General features: G+C 33.4%; 1 protein-coding gene across 2 annotated transcripts in view; it reads left to right on the forward strand.

Moving 5' to 3' along the window:
• LOC107365460 (octopamine receptor) overlaps nt 1–19,007 on the forward strand; it is a 33,657-nt gene extending 14,650 nt beyond the window's left edge. The window contains exons 1-3 of one of the 2 annotated variants that reach the window (XM_025161490.2): nt 1,105–1,448; nt 15,533–15,871; nt 16,138–19,007. In XM_025161490.2, coding sequence (XP_025017258.1) covers nt 16,490–18,727 — 2,238 coding nt within the window. In that variant the 5' untranslated portion in view covers nt 1,105–1,448; nt 15,533–15,871; nt 16,138–16,489 and the 3' untranslated portion in view covers nt 18,728–19,007. Of the gene's footprint in view, nt 1–1,104; nt 1,449–15,532; nt 15,872–16,137 lie in introns of those variants that run through there. The other variant, XM_015932968.3, reaches the window with a different exon arrangement.
• The last annotated feature ends 1,972 nt before the right edge of the window (nt 19,008–20,979 follow it).

The following is a 20,979-nucleotide window of genomic DNA, read 5'->3' on the forward strand; positions in this document are numbered from 1 at the left end:
CAGCAAATGGCAAGAGAAAAAAAGATTAACCTTTTGTTGCATCAATGGTCCACAACAATTTGTTGTGATTGAAGTGTTGGTGTAAAAAGAGAGCTCAATTGATTGCATGTTGACAGGAAGTTGATTGACATTGCATAAAACACATGCTAATATTAGCGACACTCAACACAATTTAACATATTTTTATTGATGAAACAACAATAAACATAATTGTCTGATCGGCAAACAAAACACTTCAATCAAAATTAAACAAAAGGTAAAAACCTTTCCTCATGTTCATCACCAACATCGCCAATCTTGAGGTAAACCTGAAACTTCCTGAAAAGTTTCATCAAATCATTGGAAATTACCTCAACATTGAAAAGCGTAAAAAAAAGAGTAAACTTGAAAATCTTATTTTTTGCCTAAGATAGTCAATTGATTCATCCAATGAATGAATCTTTGAATTTGATTAAAGCCAAAAATAGAATCAAATGTTGATGATTGCCTCAAGGGAATCCAATTGTGATCCAATCTGACCATTAATCAACTCAAACCACAACCAGAAATGTCTTTCATTGTCTCCATCTTATGCTAATAAATTGAATTTCAAATGATTGATTAGTTTAATTATCAGCCTGTAAATGCTGGGAATCAGTGAGATATAAAAAGGTTGCTAAGACTGAGTGTTATAATAATGATAAATTAATAATGTAAAGTTAAAAGGCATTACAATTGAAATTCAAGGTTGATAGTTAATTGAGCATAATAAATATAACAAAATAGTAATCATTATGTCAGGTCATGTCTATGGAAACAATTGAAAGTCACACAATTTGATTGAATCAATTTACTGTAAACACTTTATCACCATTAAAATTACGATTCTCATCTTGATCTCTCAATTTGCATGGCGATCATCACCAAGTCCAGAGACAGAAAGTGAGAAATGAAACAGATGAAAAAAAAAGATCTGAAGTAAACCAGTAAATAACAGCTAAACATGTTACAATAATATTGTCATGAAGATGATTGACATTGAATGATGCTATTTCAAGGATCAAATGTATCATGTGGTTCCTTGGTTACCTTGAATCAGCTGAGAGTTGTGAGATGATAACTTGAAATGGATTGAGTAAGTTTAGTTTCCATGTGATTCTTCACCAGCCCAGATCAACATGTTTATTTCAAAAGTTATTAGCACCATTTTACAGTTTATTAATCAACTTTTACTAATTAATTTAAACAGAGACACATAAAGTAATTTATATTACAACGTCACCAATTTTGATATTTAATTGCAATTCTCATCATTAACATCCATTTGGGATTCACTGTTTAAATGTATTTTTTGTGATTGATTGATACATTTAATGACAACTCATTCATTAATCATCTTAATCGCCATTAATTGTTAACATTTAAAAGACTCGTTTTCACTTCATTTCTCCTTCTTCTTCTTTTTCCAGGTAAGTTTCATTGTTTCTCACTTTATCAGATTACCTTCAATATGAGATTAAACTGTTTTCATTTTCATATCAACAAGAAATCACTTGTTCACAGGTTGTTTTGTACTCGCTTTAACCTCTTCATTAAGGTAACATTTAGACGAAAACTCTTGACTCATCTTATCTTGAGCCTTTCATTAGAGACAATTGTCTATTAATAATCTATTCTCATGATTATCATGATAGCATTTCCCCAGTTTCACCTTGTTACCTGTTCCTTCCTTCATCGATTCGTTAATCAGTTTACAAATTAAATTGTGATTTCCGTTTTTCTTTTCCTTTTCATTTCGCTCAAAGACTTGAATAGCAAAAAGGGTTTCAATTTAATCTCATTTCCATGTTATTTGGTGAATTAACTTTTCCACTTTCATTTGACTTACTAACTCTGATTAACAATCAACATTGATTATCGTTATATCAATAAGAAGCAAAATGTTAACATGAGAACAGAAGAGAGAAAGAAAAATCTGAAACTGATAAAGTTTACTCAAGAAGCGAGAAAAAGGAGAAAAAATCAATTCTGGTGTTTTGTTTGTTGACTGTTCATGGTTTTCTAGGTGTTGTTGATATTGTTTCATGGTTGCGGTCCAAGGGACCATCGAGTGTACACTGACCATCCAATAACAGCAAAACTGAATCTCCATGTTATCTTCAATTATATTGATAACATTGGTTTACTTTACTCAAGTAGATAACATTTTCATGCTTTCTCTTTGTTCATTCACTTCTCACACTTTTAAATGTGTTGAAAAAAACTCTGATGGATTGAACCGGAACTTTTTCCTCTTCTTCTTCTTCTCTCCTTACCTCATCATTTCCCTGTCGATTCCTTGATTGCTCTCACTGGAATTCACTTGATCCGGAAAGATGTGCTAAAAGGCTTTTCCGGTTCAAAGACTAATGTCCATTCAAATGGTCATTTAATTATAATCTTTGGTAGTTTCATCAGTCAAATGAAACTCAACTTGATGGAATCTTTGGAACACTTTTTTTCTCAAATGTCAACCAATACTGAATCAATTTCAACCTGAAATTCATTTTCAATCATTTCTCTTCTCCTTTGTTTCATTCATTTGAATTGATCAAGATTATTGACAGCATTATACAGCCGCGAAAGAAAAGTTTGACATAGTTACCACTAACTTCACGCATATACAATCGTATCTAAGCACAATCAGCAAATCAATCTCAAACAATATCGTTGTCATTTAAAAGTTTGACCATCGATTACCATTGATTGTAAATTTTTATCACACTTAAGGTTCATCTCTTCTATCTGATTACATATCCTAAGACAATCGATGGTCAAACAATTAAGCAACAACGATATTGTTTGAGATTGATTTGCTGATTGTGCTTAGATACGATTGTATATGCGTGAAGTTAGTGGTAACTATGTCAAACTTTTCTTTCGCGGCTGTATTAGATTCTTATTGTGAAAATAAGATTAAAAATATCGATCAAAAAACAGAAAATTAACCTTGTTTTCGCCTGATTCTATTTTCTTCTCTTCTCATGTTTTCTTCTCTTTCTTCTTTCTTCACCGGGAATCATGGTTGATGTTGGGTTAACTCTTTCTGCTGATTCGATGAAACATGTTAACATTGAATGGAAAGCAATAAAAATGATTACAATCATTCATTTCTTTCGCCTTTCCCATATGATTTTATTTCAATCAAATCGATAGATAATAACCAGATTCTTTCCACTTTTATCAGCAATGATACCAATAATTGTAATAAAATAAGTAAAGGAATCGAGTTTGTAAGCTTCAAATGAATCAAAATATTGATGTCATTGAGAGTAAAACAAAGATACAGAAAAAGAAGAAAACTCAATGTACAATAAGGTGAATCAGGATAAGAAATGACAAACATTGCTGATAGTATTTCTGAGAAATTCATTCATCGACAGTTTGTCATGGAAATGTTGCTGAACTCAGCTAATAAATGCTTAAGATTTTATTCCAAAATTTTATTCCAAAATTTTATTCCAAAGAATTGAAAACGAAAAGTTTGGAAAACAAATTTAGAACAATAATTGAAAAGAAATTCTTGTTTTTAAAATATGGAATTTCATGTTTTTCTTTCAATGATTTTCTGTGATTTGACAGAATCTGGTGATTCCATTTAGGTAAAGGTGATTTGATTGATGAAAATGTTTCTCTTGCATTTCTTTCACCTTTTGCAATCTGTTGAAATTAATTTTCATCTTTACTCAATTCCGAGTTTCTTTTTCTTACCAAACTCGGTGTGAAAGATAAAAGGCTTGGAAAAGTTGGTTTATCTCATGATTAACTTTGTATACATTTAGGTTTGTCACATTTCTGGTTCTTAATGCCAGATAATCCAAGCTTCATGATCTCCCATTTTGTTGAGTTTGAAACAGAATTGGCGACCAATGATAGTCACTGGGTCAATGCCTTGTTAGCCTTTAAATGCTTTGGTCAAGTTAAGGTTAGATTATTATATTGACCAAGGTTAGGCTATAACAATAAACTCAAGAATATTGCTCTTCTCTTTTATTGTTTATTCAAGATTATTAAGACAGTAACTCAGAATAATGAACAATTCTTGAGGATTCAGCTGTTACTCGAAAATCGTGTCAAGTAAAGGCACAAAGTTGAAGTAAAATGTAAATTCAATGTTTACTGTTGATATTGTTTCCATTGACCTTCAAGAATAAATCAGTGAACATGATTTCCTCAGTTTTGGAAGAAACATTTTGTTTCATTTCAATTGACATTTGCTTCTTAAAGAGTCTCTTGAGGTAAATTGAATTAAAAGTTGAACTTGATTTGAATTTTTAAAAATAGAAATTTCAATTTCTAAAAAAACGAAAAGGCTAAAGCTCTTGATTAACTCTTTTTTCATCTGTTTTATAGCGATCAACATGATCATGAAAAGCATGTTTAGTCTCGATAAGAATAAACAGCAAAAGTGAAACACTGAAACTTTGAAACGGAAAAAAGTTGAAACTCGAAAATGAAAAACAACGAAAAAATGAAGAGCAAAACTTTAATCCATTTCATTCAACACAATAAAAGTAAAGAAATAAACAAACAAGTTCTGACAAGAAACAGTTCTAATACAGTTTCTCAATATTTATTTTCCTCGTGAACCATAATGAGGCTGACATGGTTAAAAATAGGTGAACCAGGGAAGTGGAAAAGAAAAAGTTTCCATGATAAAGTTGCATGAACAGGCAACCAAAAGTTGAACAGCAAAAAGTCCAATATTGATCAGCTTCTAATGTCATACACTAGAGTACTTCATAACTTGGTAGAATTTCGTGTTGGCGCCACCTATTGGATTGACCATTTTAAAACCATTTTTGTTCAATTATTTAATTATTTTGATGCGAATATCTTAAAATTTAGTCAAAAAAGTTGAATTGGCATGTAAACTTTACTGGAAAATGGGTTTCCTGCAGAATTAATCAGCCTAATCTCCTAATAACTAAAGGTCTTTTTTGTCTATCCAGCTCTTGACTCTCATAAAGACGCGAAAATGTTCTTTTCTATTGAATAATCAAATTATCGTGTTTTTGACTTATTCTGATTTATTTGACAAGAAATTTTTACTTATTCTAGTAAATTTGACTCGCTAATTCAACTTTTTGTAATAAAATTTGAGTAATTTTGGTTGAAACAATTAAAAAACCCCTTTAAATGGTTAAATCCAATAGGTGGCGCCAACACGAAATTCTACCAAGTTATGAAGTACTCTAGTGTAATTCATCTGTGAAATGAAAGTAAAAAATTTAATGAACTTTTCAAGTTTCGAGAAAAAGCAAGATAAAAGGAACGACGAATTAATCAACAACAATAATGATATCAACAGATAAGTAGCATCATCAATAGAACATTTGGAGACTTCATTTGGTCTTCATGAGGGAAGAAAGAAGAACAAGTTTTCTCATGAAAATGATGAGCTTCTTGTGATTGTTACAAAGAGGGAAATGTCGAGTTTTAAAATTAAAGTTTGAGCAAAATTTTTCTTCTCCAATTGATTTATAGCTAATGTTTTACTGTTTACTGTTCATACCTTTTCATGTCAACACAGAAGTTTCTTGTGAAGGTTGGAAAAGCTGAAAGTTAGAAAAGAATATTATTTCATGATATTTCAAGTTAATAATGTTGATCAGAAGGAAAACACAAGAAGAAAACAAAGAAATCCTTCTTCATCATTATCATCTTTTCCATGAAATTTTGTTGTTTACAGATTTTTTTCTCTGAACTTTTTTCTTCTCCTTCTCTTGTTCAACATGATTGAGAAAAGGAAAGAAAAGGATCAATGTTGTTTCAATTTCTCTCATGAATTTTGAACAGATTGAATGCCATTCTGGGAATTTATCATTTCCTATTTTAATGATAAATTTTTCAAACTAAATCAGGTCAAAGTTTATCATTGATGCATTGATCTTGATTTTATTCACTTTTTCCCTGCAATCTCTTGGCTGGCAAGAATTTCAAGAAAAAAAAGAAAAGAATTTTACTTTTATCCTTTTCCTTGAATCCAGTCAGAACAATTTTCATCAACTCACCACGATTTTCCATGAGCTACAAGAGTTGAAGACTTTTCTCTTTAAATGTTATTCGTTTTCATCTTCTTCTTCTTTTATAACAAGTTTTGAAATCATGAACTTCCAAAGTTATTTGTTACAGAACTTTGAGTGTTTAGGAATAAGATGAGGAAAAAATATGATATGATGAACCAGAGAAAAGAAGAGAACATGAAAAAAAGAAGAAAAATCTTGAACAGAGAAAAGTTTAGATTTCGATTATTTCTTGCCTTTTCTTTATTCGCTTCTCTTACCGATTCATGATTCCTTGTAATGTAAGAAAAGGATTTCAAGATTCTTCAAGGGATTAACCAAGAATGCTGAACCTTTGGATTTGGAATAAAAGTTGAAATCAATTTTCTTCCAACTTTTGTCTTGAAATATTTTAAGGATCAATAGCAAACATTTCAACATAATTGATGCAATTGAGTTTATCTGAGAAACATGAGAATGACAATAAAAAGCGCAACTTGGCAAAGAAACCTCCGGAATTAATCTGATCGAGTTCAATGTGTTTCTTCATTTTGTTATCATGTTATTCAGTTGCCAGGTAAATAAATGGATTAAAAATGTTTTCATATTTTTTCTTCTTCTTCTTGTCTCACTTGTTCGGTTACGTTTTTATAAGTGTTATTGATAATCACTTTTTTATTACATTGTTATCATGCAATTGGGATGATTCAATGGAATAAATGGAATGAACCTTTTTGTGAACATTTTTTTTCTTCTTTTTGTTTTTTCTTCTCTCGTTCTCTTCATTTCTCCTTTTGCTCTTTGTTTACTCGTCTTGCTGCTTGTCTGTTCCTTCCCATGGTAACAATTGTTCTCCTTCATGAGCTTAACCAGGATTAAATGATGACTGGATTAACCATGATAATAATGATAATGGAAATTGGAAAGAAAAGAAGAAAAAAGTTTCTTCTTTCATGTCAACGTTTCACTCAATTTTACATCATTTTCCGAGTTTTTCTTCTTTTCCCTGATCATCATGTTTAATAATGAGTCTGATATGAATAAGATTGTTTCGTTAACGAGAATTTAATGTCTTGCAAAAATCGAGTTCATCTTTTTTTCCTTTCATTTTATCTCCATTCAGGGGAAGAAAAAATTGAAAATTTGTAAATTTCGTCTTCTCTCAACAAATTTTCTTGCTATTCATTAGTTTGTTTGGTCAATGAAAGGCAAATGGAAATGGAATTGACTTTTGAAATCAATTGATGGCAAATGCTACTTTTCATGATGAAAGAGTCAACAGAAATGGTCGAAATTGAATTTTTTCATTTTAGATTCAATTTCGAGAAAAGCTGAGACAAAAAATGTGATTCAATTTATTCCAATTACAATTGATTATGCTTCATGAAAATGTAAACTTAAAAAGTTTATTTTTACCATTAAACAGCATTTCCAATTTAAATATCAACTTCGGCAAACAGTTGAGTGCAATATGATTGTTGAACAAAAACAACATTTAAAGGTAACTTTGAGCGTCAACAAGTCTGAGCACTTAAATGCATTCTCATGAAATCTTTATTTTTTCACCATTTTTTTGCTTCTCTAACGATCAGTTGATTATTTCATCGCATTCAGGTGAAAAAATGAATTCAGTGTAAAAGTAAACTTTGTGTTCATTTGGTACAATTGATTAAATTTTTGCTCTTCTTTTCATGATAATCTGGATTATTATCCTGATATTCAACCGAGAACAAACTATGTAGAGAGCTTATTTTTTTCCTTTGCTCTTAACGAGCGCTCCATAAAGAGCGCTCCATTAAGAGCGCTCCATAAAGAGCCCTCCATTAAGAGCGCTCCACTAAGAGCGCTCCATAAAGAGCTCTCAAGATTAACTCTCACTTTAAGTTCCCTTTAATCCATATTTCCCTCTCTAAGGCCATGATCCTTAATCCTTTCCATTCCTTACTTTTTCTTAACGTCCAATCTTTTCTCTACTTTAACTATTATTGACTCTACGAGCCCTCAGGCTAAGACCAAATGTGATCTCCAAGCGAGAGCTCGAAGTGAGCTCTCATTTGAGAAGTCAGAAAGAGTTTGACCTTCGATAGAAGCGTTTGTTTTCTCAGTTTTCATACAAATAAACTTTCTTTGTTTCAACAACTATTCATCTTTGTAGTTTGATCTATTCATATTTCATTCATTTCGTACTATTTCATTTGTGATCACTACAAATTGGCGCAGTCGACAGGATGGCCAATCCTTTGAAAATTAAATTTACTTTGGTAAGAAGAAATGAGCAGGTTTTGGTAACAAGATATTGTATATCCGGATCTGATCAATGGACTCTCGTTAGAGAAGAATCTCAACCCATAGCCTTTCATCAAGCAATAAGTCAGATGGAACCAACGCAAATCGCAATTCGTGAGATGACTCGTCAACGGACCATCACCTTATTTGTCCCCTCAATCGATGCTGAAATCTACACCAATGAAACCTACAGTGCTGGATCCATTAGTGATGAAGCTTCTTCCAATAATGAGCCTCTCGCAGCGAGCGCTCAATCTGAACAGATGGCAAATATGTTTCAAGAACTTATGCGATTTCAGATGGAATCATTTCGTTCAATGTTCAGTAATCTTCAAGAGACTCTGGCTCCCATGCAAAGAAGCAAGAACCAGAGAATGGAGGTAACAAAGTTTAACGGCCGGCAGGAAGATGCCAAGACCTGGCTTATCAGTTATGAGAAAGCTTGTGAATTTAATGGCTGGATAACCGACGATGCTAAAGTCAACAACTTGAAGGCATATTTAGAAGGTGTCGCAATCAAGTGGTTCAACAGCAGATTGGTGGAAAATCTTCCTTTTATATGGCAACCCTGGAAGGACGCGTTTCTGGAATCTTTTGGACAGAACCGTCTGACACAAGCACAGTCTGCCCTTCAGTGGGAATACCGAGGTGGACCTCTATTGGAATACTATTATGAAAAACAACGATTGCTTCAGCTTGCTTTTCCTGAGCTAGAAGATTTCAACTTCATAACGTTAATGCTTTTGAGCCTTCCTGATGAGCTCTCAAAGCAAATAAACATTTCGGAAGTGAATACTAAAGATGACCTACGGCGAGTACTGTGTCAACTCAAACCAATGAAAGCCCGTGATCGTCGACCCTACGAAGATACCAAAACTAAACCCAAGAGTTCAAGACCAGAAAAGTCTCGAAACGATACTTCAAATATTTACTCATTCGATACAATACCTAAGACTCACACTGCAAGTGATGACAACGTCTTTAAAATAAGAATCAATGGACATGAAGCGAGAGCTCTATTTGACAGTGGTGCCAAGGCTAACATGATATCTGAAAGATTTGTCCAAGAAAAGCAGTTAAAAGTTGAGGAGCGCTCGTCTCTCGTCAAGGCATACAATGGTGAGATCTCACATTGTGATCTAAAAGTGAGCGCTCAGATTGAGTACTCAAATCGAGTTATCGACTTGAGTTTCATCGTGAACAAAGATGCAACTTATGATGCTATCTTGTCAATCTATGCCCTACAAGAATTGAAGGTAAAGTGGGACTTCGCAAACAACCAGATCTGTTGTGCTGTTACCGATTGCAGTCAATATGTGGAGAGCCTCGACCAAGCCAAGAATTCGTTTCCAAAGCTCTTTGAACCAAGTACAAAAGAGCCCTCGTTACAAGCTGATTTTAAATTATCACCCGACTCTCCAGTCATCCAATCCAAGGCATACCGCTTATCGCGTGAGAAATACATTTGGGCTCAAGGAAAAATAAAGGAATTATTAAGCATGGGGATAATTGTTAACTCGACTTCAGAATTCGCATCGCCGTGTGTTATTGTGCCCAAGGAGAATGGTCAGTTACGACTATGTCAAGATTACCGCGAAATCAACAAGCATACAGTTTTGGATCCATACCCTTTCCCTATTATCGACGAAATTATAAACATGTTTGGTGGTTGTAAATTCTTCAGCAAAATCGATCTAAAGGATGGTTTTTGGCAAGTAGGAATTACCAAAGAAACTCGAAAATTTAGTGCATTTGTCCTGCCCTTTGGACACTTTGAACTAACTCGTCTTCCTTTTGGATGGAAGAACTCGCCACCGATATTTCAACGCAAGATGGTTGAAATTCTTGATGAACTATTACAAACTAATAAAGTTGCCGTTTACATTGATGATATCTGTGTTGGAGGTGTCACGATGAGAGATTGTGCTGAGCTCTCATTTCGAGTGCTCAAAAAGTTATCTCAATTTGGGATACAAATCAACGAAAAGAAAAGTGTATTCTGTTCAGAAAGTATTATCTTTCTCGGACGTGTTATTGATGGTTTCACCAAAACAACTCGATCAGAATCAGTTGAACGAGTTAAGATGATGAGGAAGCCAACTGACCTTCACAGTCTCCGTTGTTTTACTGGCCTCACAGGACATTTCAGAGCTTTCATACCCAAATATGCTGAACTTGTTCGCCCTTTGGATAGATTGAAGCAAAAAGACGTGGAGTTCGAATGGAGCCCTCAATGTGAGCGCTCATATCAAGAGCTCATTAAGATAATCAGTTCAAACCCTATCTTAGGAGTTCCTGATTGGAATCTTCCTTTCGAGCTCTCATGCGATGCATCGTACTATGGTACTGGAGCAATTCTTTATCAACGAGACAAGAAAGAAGTACGCAATAAACAATTGCGAGTGATCGGATATTATTCTTATACTTTCACTAAGCCAGAACAGAACTACTCAACTACGGAAAAGGAATGCCTAGCCGTCATCAAAGCAATGAAATATTTCCGAAGCTACTTGGAAGGCAAGGAATTCAAAGTGCATAGTGACCACCAAGCCCTTTCTCATTTACTTTCACTCAAAGAGCCGAAAAACCGTCTCGGTCGTTGGCAGACATTCTTGATGAGTTTTAATGTTCAAATCAATCATCGGTCCGGTAGGGAGTTAACCGATGCAGACGCACTTTCAAGACTTTGCCCAGAAATACCAATGATTAATTTAGTATTACTATCGGATGAAAAGAAACGCATAGAAGTAAACCAAGACCAAGTGCCTGCCATTTTACAGTCTTATCACGATGACCCGTACTCTGGTGGCCATGATGGGATCTCAAGAACATACCATAAAATTTCAGCTCGTTTTACTTGGCCCAAGATGAAGGAAGATATCACAGACTACATAAGAACTTGTGACGTTTGCCAACGAGTAAAATCAAAACTGAAGCAGCATCAAGACTTTATGATCTTGCCTCAGCATTCAAAAGTCCCTTTCGAAGTCATGCATTTAGATTATGGCGAATTGACTAAAAAGAAAGAGGGCTCCGCGAAAACACATTCCTTTCTCGTTATGGTCGATGAAGCGACTAGATTATGCCAAGCAGTTCCAATGAAAGAAGATGCCTCTTCTTTAGTGCTCTTTTTGAGCGCTCACCCATCAATTGATAAAATCAAGAGATTGATTTCAGACTGTGGAAAATCTTTCATTTCTAAAGCAACTAGAGACCTCGCAACTAAGCTGGATATCAAATTGGTAACTACTTCACCATATAGCCCATGGTCTAACGGAATGGCGGAACGCCACGTTCAAAAGATAAAATTATTTTGCGAATGTTTTCCTGATTTCCCTGGAGGTTGGAAAAAGGCCATTGAAGCAGCAGCAAAACATAATAATCGTGCATACAATCGTGCTCTTGGTTGTTCACCATTTTTTAAAGCTTTTGGATACACAGACTGGCTACCGGCAGACAATCACTTTGGAGTAGTTGGTAATTGCGAAATAAAAGAAAAACCTTTCAGCGATGAGCAACAATTGAAATACAGAACTAAGATGCAAGAGTATCATAATAAAGGAAAAACTAGACCAATGAAATTTGAGGTCGGTTCAAAAATCTTAGTATTTAAAGGAAAAATTGGAAAAAAGTTCAAGTTTGAAGGACCATTTGAAATCAAGGATATCATTATCAAGGATGGACAGCAGAAGACAATTATCTACGATGAAAATGGACAGAAGAGTTTTGCACACATAAGGAATTGCCGTTCATATCATCCCAGGCGGGATAATTCCAAGTAACGGGGAATGTAGAGAGCTTATTTTTTTCCTTTGCTCTTAACGAGCGCTCCATAAAGAGCGCTCCATTAAGAGCGCTCCATAAAGAGCCCTCCATTAAGAGCGCTCCACTAAGAGCGCTCCATAAAGAGCTCTCAAGATTAACTCTCACTTTAAGTTCCCTTTAATCCATATTTCCCTCTCTAAGGCCATGATCCTTAATCCTTTCCATTCCTTACTTTTTCTTAACGTCCAATCTTTTCTCTACTTTAACTATTATTGACTCTACGAGCCCTCAGGCTAAGACCAAATGTGATCTCCAAGCGAGAGCTCGAAGTGAGCTCTCATTTGAGAAGTCAGAAAGAGTTTGACCTTCGATAGAAGCGTTTGTTTTCTCAGTTTTCATACAAATAAACTTTCTTTGTTTCAACAACTATTCATCTTTGTAGTTTGATCTATTCATATTTCATTCATTTCGTACTATTTCATTTGTGATCACTACAAACTATTACAAATATCATAACCAGAGAAGCGAGAAGAATGATGTTATTAAATGTTCTTTTCATCCAGTTTTTCTCTTGTCGTGTTTCCCTGTTATCATTTAATTCTCACCATGTAATCTCTAATTCCTAAGCCAATCTTCTTAACCAAAACAACAATCAACTGATTTGATTAATCAATTAATGAGTTTTGTTCAGACAAAAGCCAAGAAAATTTATCGATCGAGAAAAAAATGAAAATTCAATGGAAGTTTCAATGGAAAAACAAGATTCTCTTTGAATAAGATAATGAACTTTTTTTTGCACATTAATAGCAAGCAATTAATTGAACAAAAGAGTTCACTGAATGTTTGACCAATGAACGTGATGAACAAGATAATGTTTCGCTTACTTGATGAAGTTAATAAAGATTAGGTTAATGGAAGGATTAAGATGTGAATCAGAATAATATTGAATTTCCAGTCGAGGTTGAAGTGAAAGGTTAGATGAGGTTTGAGTGCAGATGAAAATGTTTGTTTAGTGAAGGTAAAGAAGAAGAAGAAGAAAAAAAAGGAAAAAACAATTTACTCGTGAATTATTCTCATGATAAACTTGACAAGGTAATCAACCATTTAAGCATATTTATTCCTACCTGAATCATGATCAGGTTGTGCATTTGTTGACTTTTGGTGTTCATCCCACATTGCGATACAAGTTAATGGACGAAACATTGGAAATTGTCATTTGGAATTTTTGATGAAACTCTTTTTTCCATCGTTCAATATATTGATGATAATCTAAACAAGTGAATACATTGATGTGTGCAACAAACAAACAGTTTTACTTTTCTCACTCCATTTAATGTCTTTTAATGCAATCATTTTAACCAGTTTATCTTCATCACCATTACACTGTAATTCACTCATCATAATGATGATCATGTTTTTTTTGCCAGTGTTTTGTGGAAAAAAAATGAACACACAAAACAGAATCATGATCGTCATCATTTTCTTGTTGAACTTGATGCTGCTTTTTGCTTTTCTTACATCAATGACAATTGATTTAACCTTTTTTGTCAAACAGCCTGTTGATTGAATCTCAAGATGCAGCTAAACCTTGTGAAAGCTCATCATGACGATGATATGATCAGCTTTACAACATACAATTGTGTGAAGTAAAGAGAGAGAGGGAAAAGTCATGAAATCAATAGTTAAAGTTCATGGAGTATTTATTGATGATTGTGTTGAGCTGAAGAGGAGCAAAAAAAGTGTTCATTATTTTTGAAATGAAATTGATCATTTGTTGGAGGAGAGCAAAGTTTTGATCACTCATCTTCTTTCAGTAGGTAAACAGAAAAAGATTGATGATGGTTAAGATGACAAAAAGTCGACTTGAAAACTAAATAACAAACTGTGAAATTAAGTTGAAAATTATCGAAGAAAAAAAAATGAATGAGAAAAATGTAATTTGAGAATTGCCAGATTTACACCAATCTTCAATGCACTCAATCATTCAATGAAAACTCGTTGAACGTTCCATTTTTTACCAATCAAGTCGAGTTTGGAAAAGTTTTCTTCGTCAAATTGGTTCATTCCAAGCATTCAAACGTCCGTAAGCAAACCTGAAGCTAATGAACTAAGCTCATGAGATATGAAACTTCTTTTGGTGTTAATCTCGAACGAAATTTTGCTCTTGAAAACTTACAAACGTTATCATTCTGAAATAGTCATTACTTTATTATCGCAAGTGTTAAGTTGAAACATCAAGTATTCATAAGGAAATCCTTTTCTTTAGTTTCTTTCGTTTGATGAAAATGTTTTGTTCGTTTGAAATTTTTCACTTTTGGCAAATTGATGGTTGAATCCTCGACTTGTTGGAATTGAAAAAAGGTTGAAAAAGTTGTTTGATGAGCTCATTGGAATGCGAAAAGTTGGAAAGATGAAAAGCAAATCGTGAATGATATTGAAAATTGTTTCATATTTAATCAGGTGAGAAATGATGATTGAGACAATAAATTGTTGATTTAAACTCATCTGTTATTGACTCAATTGCTTTCCGTTTATTGTTGAATGCTGTTTTGTTTCACCAACAATAAATTATGAAGTAAATGAAGTGAAAAGGCAAGAAGAAGAAGAAAAGCATGATGATGAATTTGAAATGAAATTTTTGTCGATTAACTGAAACAAAATGATTATTTAATATTTTAAGCAAACACACAATTGTTTCTAATCAACTTTACTTTCAATAGCCAAATGGATAACCTTGATTAAAGTGACAAGTTGAGAGTGAAAAGTTGAAACGAGAATAGAAACAGAGAGAAATGTTAATGGAACCTGAAAAATCATGATTATCCATTGGAATCACCAATTATCATTGATTAAACGTGATTACAATTGTTTTAAAGTAGAGAAAAAAAAAGTTGTCAAAGAAGAAGAAAAAAAGTGAATTTTATTTCGCCTTCTTTCATTGTTTCCTCACAACGTTAATCAAAAGCGAAACCAGCAAAAATCAATTTTTACGCTCAAACAGATCAATCAATTGATTTCTCAATTGAATTCATTCTTTGATCAGATAATATGGGATTAACACAGAAGAAGATTATTCAATTTTCCATTAATCTTGTTGAAGGTTATTGAAACTTGGATCATCAAGATTTGTGTAATAATCAGAGAAAATGACAAATGACAAGTTCTGTGGATGAGCAAGTTCATTACTTGATTATTTCCCTCATCGGAATGATTCTCATTTTCATCATTTACTCAGTGTTAACTTTTCATTTCCAATCATTGGTTACATGAAGAGAGGAAAGAGAGAAAAAAAGAGAAGAAAAAAAGTTGACCAAAAATATTCTCTTCTTCTTTTCGTTTGTTTTTCCCTCTTTTGTCGATATTGTTTCAAGATTCAATTGTCATTATTTACATTTGTAATCATCAATGATTCAGTTTTCCCCGAAAAAACTAAAAACCAGTTTATTTGTCATTTCCAGATAATCATTGGCTCCATGGACATTGAACATTATCGTTACCAACCAAGTAACCAACACTTTATCAAACCGCAAAAATCCAATCAACAATCAATATTACCTGATTATCCTTAATTGACATTTACTTTCGTCATGTTGAGATAATCAACTTTTTTTCCCTTCTCTTCATAAATAATTTAAATTATTTTTTCTTTTTTGCTCATTCGTTTTCTTCTTTAACCTGTTTCACCCAATTTTCCGTCTCGTTTCTTTTGTTAAAACCTAAACTGTGATATCAACTAATTGTTAACTTGACATGTCAAAGAGTTGAAAACCCGATCGAAGCAACAATTTGATAAAAAGGTAAGTGAATCTTTACTCTTTGCCTAGTCGATTCAATGTTGAACCTGGAATCAAAAACTCGAGTTTTGTGAAAAAAAAATGAACATTGAAACATTGCCATCAATCATAATCTTTCATCGAAAGATAATCATGAGAATTGAATCGATTAAGTAATCAAGGTAAACAATTGATTAAGATGTTTTGGAATCAACCATTTTCTTGAGTTCAATTTTTTTCTCGATAAAACGAAAGATAATTTAATTTCTATTTTATTTTCATTTAAAAAGGTTATTTTGTTCATGGGATTCATCAGTATTGAAACGACTCACCATCAACATTTTGACCGTTACAACAGTCAACATCACCATTATCATCTATTAAGCAAACTGATTTCTGGAAAAAGTTCAACAAGAAATCAATCAACTGTAAAAATCTCAACGAATCGGAGAAAAAGTTTACCAACTTATCATTACAACTGTTATTACCAAAGAAACTTTATCAACAATAATAATCACAATAGTTGGAGCAACAAAAAAAACTGGAGATTAATTGTTGGAGTGGAAAGTGATAAAAGGCCGGCAACTCGAAAGGTTATCAATTATCATATTTTAAAGACACCAACAAAAATAACCAACCTAGATGAGCTCAAAGCATTCAGGTCTCGAAACAACCATAACCCTTTGTCTTAGTTTAATGATTATTGTTACAATAATTGGTAACATTCTTGTTTGCCTATCAGTGGTTTTGGTTCGTAAACTGCGTTCACCTTCAAACTATCTTCTAGTTAGCCTTGCCATCTCTGACCTTTGTGTTGCCATACTGGTTATGCCGTTAGCACTTAACCTTGAGGTTAAAGGCTACTGGGATTTGGGTCCAACTCTGTGTGACATGTGGGTCTCTTTTGATGTCACCTCATGTACAGCCTCCATCCTGAACCTGTGCATGATCTCGGTTGATCGTTATCTAACCATAACCAAACCCTTGACTTATGGAGTTAAACGTACAACCAAACGAATGACTGCTTTCATTGCCATTGTCTGGGTTTCCTCGTGCCTCATTAGTGTCCCTCCTCTTCTGGTTCTGGGCAATGAACATGGAACCGATGAGGAGCCTTCTTGTCAAGTCTCACAGCACATAGTCTACCAATTGTATGCCACTTTAGGAGCTTTTTACATTCCTCTTGGAGTCATGATTATACTTTATTACAAAATTTATGGTGCAGCCAAGTCGGTTGTTGACGCTGAGCTTCGCTCACTGGGCCACACAACGGAACGACTAGTCAATAGTCACACCAACAGTAACCTTGTCAATCAACACAATTCATCGGCTCATTCCCAGTCAACAGTTTACCATCAACAGCACAGTTATGCTTCTCGCTATTTTCCCGCCATTAAACCTTTACTAAAGTCAACCCTAACAGCTTCCAATAAGCATGAAAATTGTTCAAAAGTACCATTTCCATCTTCAGTCAACTACGACATTCAACCATTGGAATCAATCAATGACAGTGATTATCAGGCTGGCAATAAAATAACGGAAAATTCAATGTTTTTCTCTTCACCACCACACCAACAGCAAAATTATTCACCCCAATCCAGGGAATCGGGTGCAACAGAAAATTTCAATGAAACCAATTTTGGTGAAACAAAATCAAGTTCAAGTCCAACAGCAACCCAAGTGACTCTAACAAAATCAACTCCACGAAACGGTTTAATTAGTTGTAAAGATTCAAGTGCAACAACGTTAAGTGATGTTTTATTAAAGGAAACTTTACCTAAAAATAGTGCCAATATTAGTCATAATAACAACAACAACAACAATAATAATAATAATGATAATTTAAATAGCAACAATTGTAGTGAAAATACTTTTCATTCATCTTTACTTTCATCTTATAAACGGGTTAAAGAGTCAATGTTGTCAAGTCATAGGTCACAGTCGGCCTCATCTTCACCTTCATCAACCCATCATTCACTTCAATCAAAATATCATTGTATAGTTCAACAAACACAGGGTAGTCCAATAAATTCAACCAACAATAACTCCAACAACAACAGTAATAACAATAACAATAATACTTTTTGCTCAAACTTTGGAGGAGTTCGTAAAAGTTTAGGTGATCGACTGTCTTTTCATGCAACCATGAGCTCGGGAACTGAAAAGAGGCGAACCTCGTCAATGTTGAAGGAAAGAAAAGCTTCCATTACTTTAGGTGTTATCATGACCGCCTTTACCGCATGCTGGTTACCCTTCTTCATACTGGCCTTGCTTCGTCCCTTTTCAGTGACTGTTAACCAAATCCCTCACTGGATCAGTAGCCTTTGCTATTGGCTTGGTTTAGCCAATTCAATGCTTAATCCAATCATTTATGTTACCTTTCATCATGACTTTCGTAAAGCATTTCGCTATTTATTGTGCCTACAATGTTCAACCATGGATTTCCGTTTACGTGAAAGAGCCTATCAAAGTCAATATGGAATCAACAATTCTTCAGATAATCATTTACACCATTTAACTTCCTATCAATATTATACTCATCCCGGTCATCATCCTCCTCCTCCTCACAATCATCACACTTCATCTCACTCTCAACTCTCATGTTCACCAATAAATCAACCTCAACCTCCTCCGCCTCCAGCATCTCAATCAAATCCAATCTCAACTTCATGGTCAACTCCAAGTACACCAGCAGCAGTACCAGTAAGTAACTCGACGAATCGATCAGCTGACGAAAAGAAAACTTTGGCTCTCAAAGAGAATCTGATTCCAGTCAATTATTCATCACAGGCTACACTTGAACCTCTAACATCATCCAGTGTCGATGAAAGATTGATTAGCCAACAGGAACACCTTTTATCCAAGCACACACCTTTATGATATTAATGGCAATAATTGGTAGAGAAGATGGAAAAAAAGAGAAAATCAGAGAAAAGAAATAATTCCATTTCATTTCAATCATCATCATTATTCTTCTTCTTCTTCATCTTCTTCTTCATCCTCATCTTCATCAACTTCCCATAACATCAACAAATGTAATTTCATTATTTCATTTTTATTCTTGATCCATCAAACATACGAATGTTACTATTACTATCCAAGTTGAATCAACACAAAAATTCTGTGAATAAAAAAAAGACGAAAAGATTACAGAGAAAAATTCATTATTTCTTTTTCTTTCTCATCTCTTTTCATTTCAACTGAACAAATCTTTTCTTTTCACTCCATCATTATCAGTTTATTCATTTAACTTAACCCAAATTCACTCCCATTCATAAACATTCAAACATTACGATTCCATTGACCTGTTAACATGACATTGAAAAGATGTTTATGAAAATGAATTTGCCGGAGAAAAAAGCAGGAATAATAATAAGAAGAAGAGAGAAAGAGAAAAAAAAGAATTTCATCTTTTTCCATATTTTATCGTCTTATTTAATAATTAATACCATAAATATAATTCAATTTTACCAACAAAGTCACAAAGCATTAATATGATAATGAGGCGAGTGAAAAGCTTCAACATTTCAAATGTTAGGCAAGAAAATTGTTTCAATATTTTTTTCGCAAATCTTTTTCTCTCCCAACATTATTATTGTAATTTTATATCTAATATAATCATAAACTGTTCACCATTTTGTGACCAACGAAAATTGAACTAATATTGAATCTAATCATGGTGAGAGAAAGAAATGAGCATCATCATCAAGAGTAAACTTGAATATTCCCTCCCTGAACTTGGAGTTATTAGTGTTGAAAGGAGAAGCAAAAGAGTCGAGAAAATAAAGGTTAAACTGTTTTTTCAGTTTCAGACGTTTTTTCCATGAAAGTGTTGAGTGAAGAAGAAAACAAAATTCAAATCAATCATGATAATAAATAGTAAACGGATGTTATCAATGAATCGTCTCATTGGAATGCAAGAAAAATATCATTTCCTTTGCTAACATTAATTTGTTTCCCTTTTAACCCATTCAAGTGAATCTCAACAACAATTGGTAACAATTTATTCATCATGGATAAATGCATGAAAATTCATGGAAAAAGTGGTTCAACTGAGCAAGAAAAATGTTGCAAAACTTCAACAGTTGAAGGGAAGAAAAAGTGTGAAAAATTTTTTCATGAAAAAAGATAAACCATTTTCTCCATTTCACTAATTATATCATGTTACAGATTGGCAAGAAAAAGATAAAGAGATAATTCCATTTGAGTGTTTCATGATATTCTAATAAGCTAACATTCTTTTCATGAGATTATTATCATGTTAACTAATAGAGTTAACAGTCATTTAGTATTTGCTATTAGAAAACATTTTTCTTTTCATCATTCCATCAACTTTATTACTGAAAAGAATTTTTGACCAACTTCTTCATCATCATGATAACAGAAGAACTTGAATTTTTCAGTTGTTCCAATCAATTTTGATAGACTTGAATGTTGTTTAAAGACGAACAAAAAATACGTTTTTCTTCACTAGTTTGTTCATCACCATGACATGCTAATGAATGATGATAACATGTTGGCACGTTTACTCGGCAAAACACTTTTCGTTGCTAATGGGTATGGAAACAGGGAGTGAAGTAGAAAAGGAAAAGAAGAATCGGCAAAAAAAAATTAAAAGAGAAATGTGAATGAATCAATGAATAGGAATTAATAAAATGAGACAAAGTTAATGATGCATTCTGAGTAAATCATTATTTCCATTAACTTTTGTTTCTCATCATCAACCATCTTTATCATGAACACGATCCCATCACATCCTGCCAACTATGTCATGTTTCAACATATAATAATATGAAACAAATTCTGATTTTTCTTTCTTCTCACCATTCAATCTCTTTCATTATAATACTTGTTATGTGATGAGGGTAAAGTAAACCAGCAACAAGATGAACAAAGTTTAGTCTTGGTGATCAATCATTGAGAAGCCAAGAGAGGATAAAGTTTCATGCAAAGTAGATTTGCTTTCTAGGTTAACCTTATGCTCATCACTGGCTTATCCTCAACGAAACAGAGAAAATTTGTTTTATTTTTTTTCTTCGATAAAAACTTTCAATTTTCATTTCCAACATTTTCCTTTATCTTGAAATTGAAATTCATCTTTTGTTTAACCATTTCATTTGCATAGTTATTAA

This window comes from Tetranychus urticae, chromosome 1, assembly GCF_039701765.1.
Source record: "Tetranychus urticae isolate SD_2017Ah chromosome 1, NJAU_TeUrti_SD_1.0, whole genome shotgun sequence".
NCBI classification, from domain to species: domain Eukaryota; kingdom Metazoa; phylum Arthropoda; class Arachnida; order Trombidiformes; family Tetranychidae; genus Tetranychus; species Tetranychus urticae.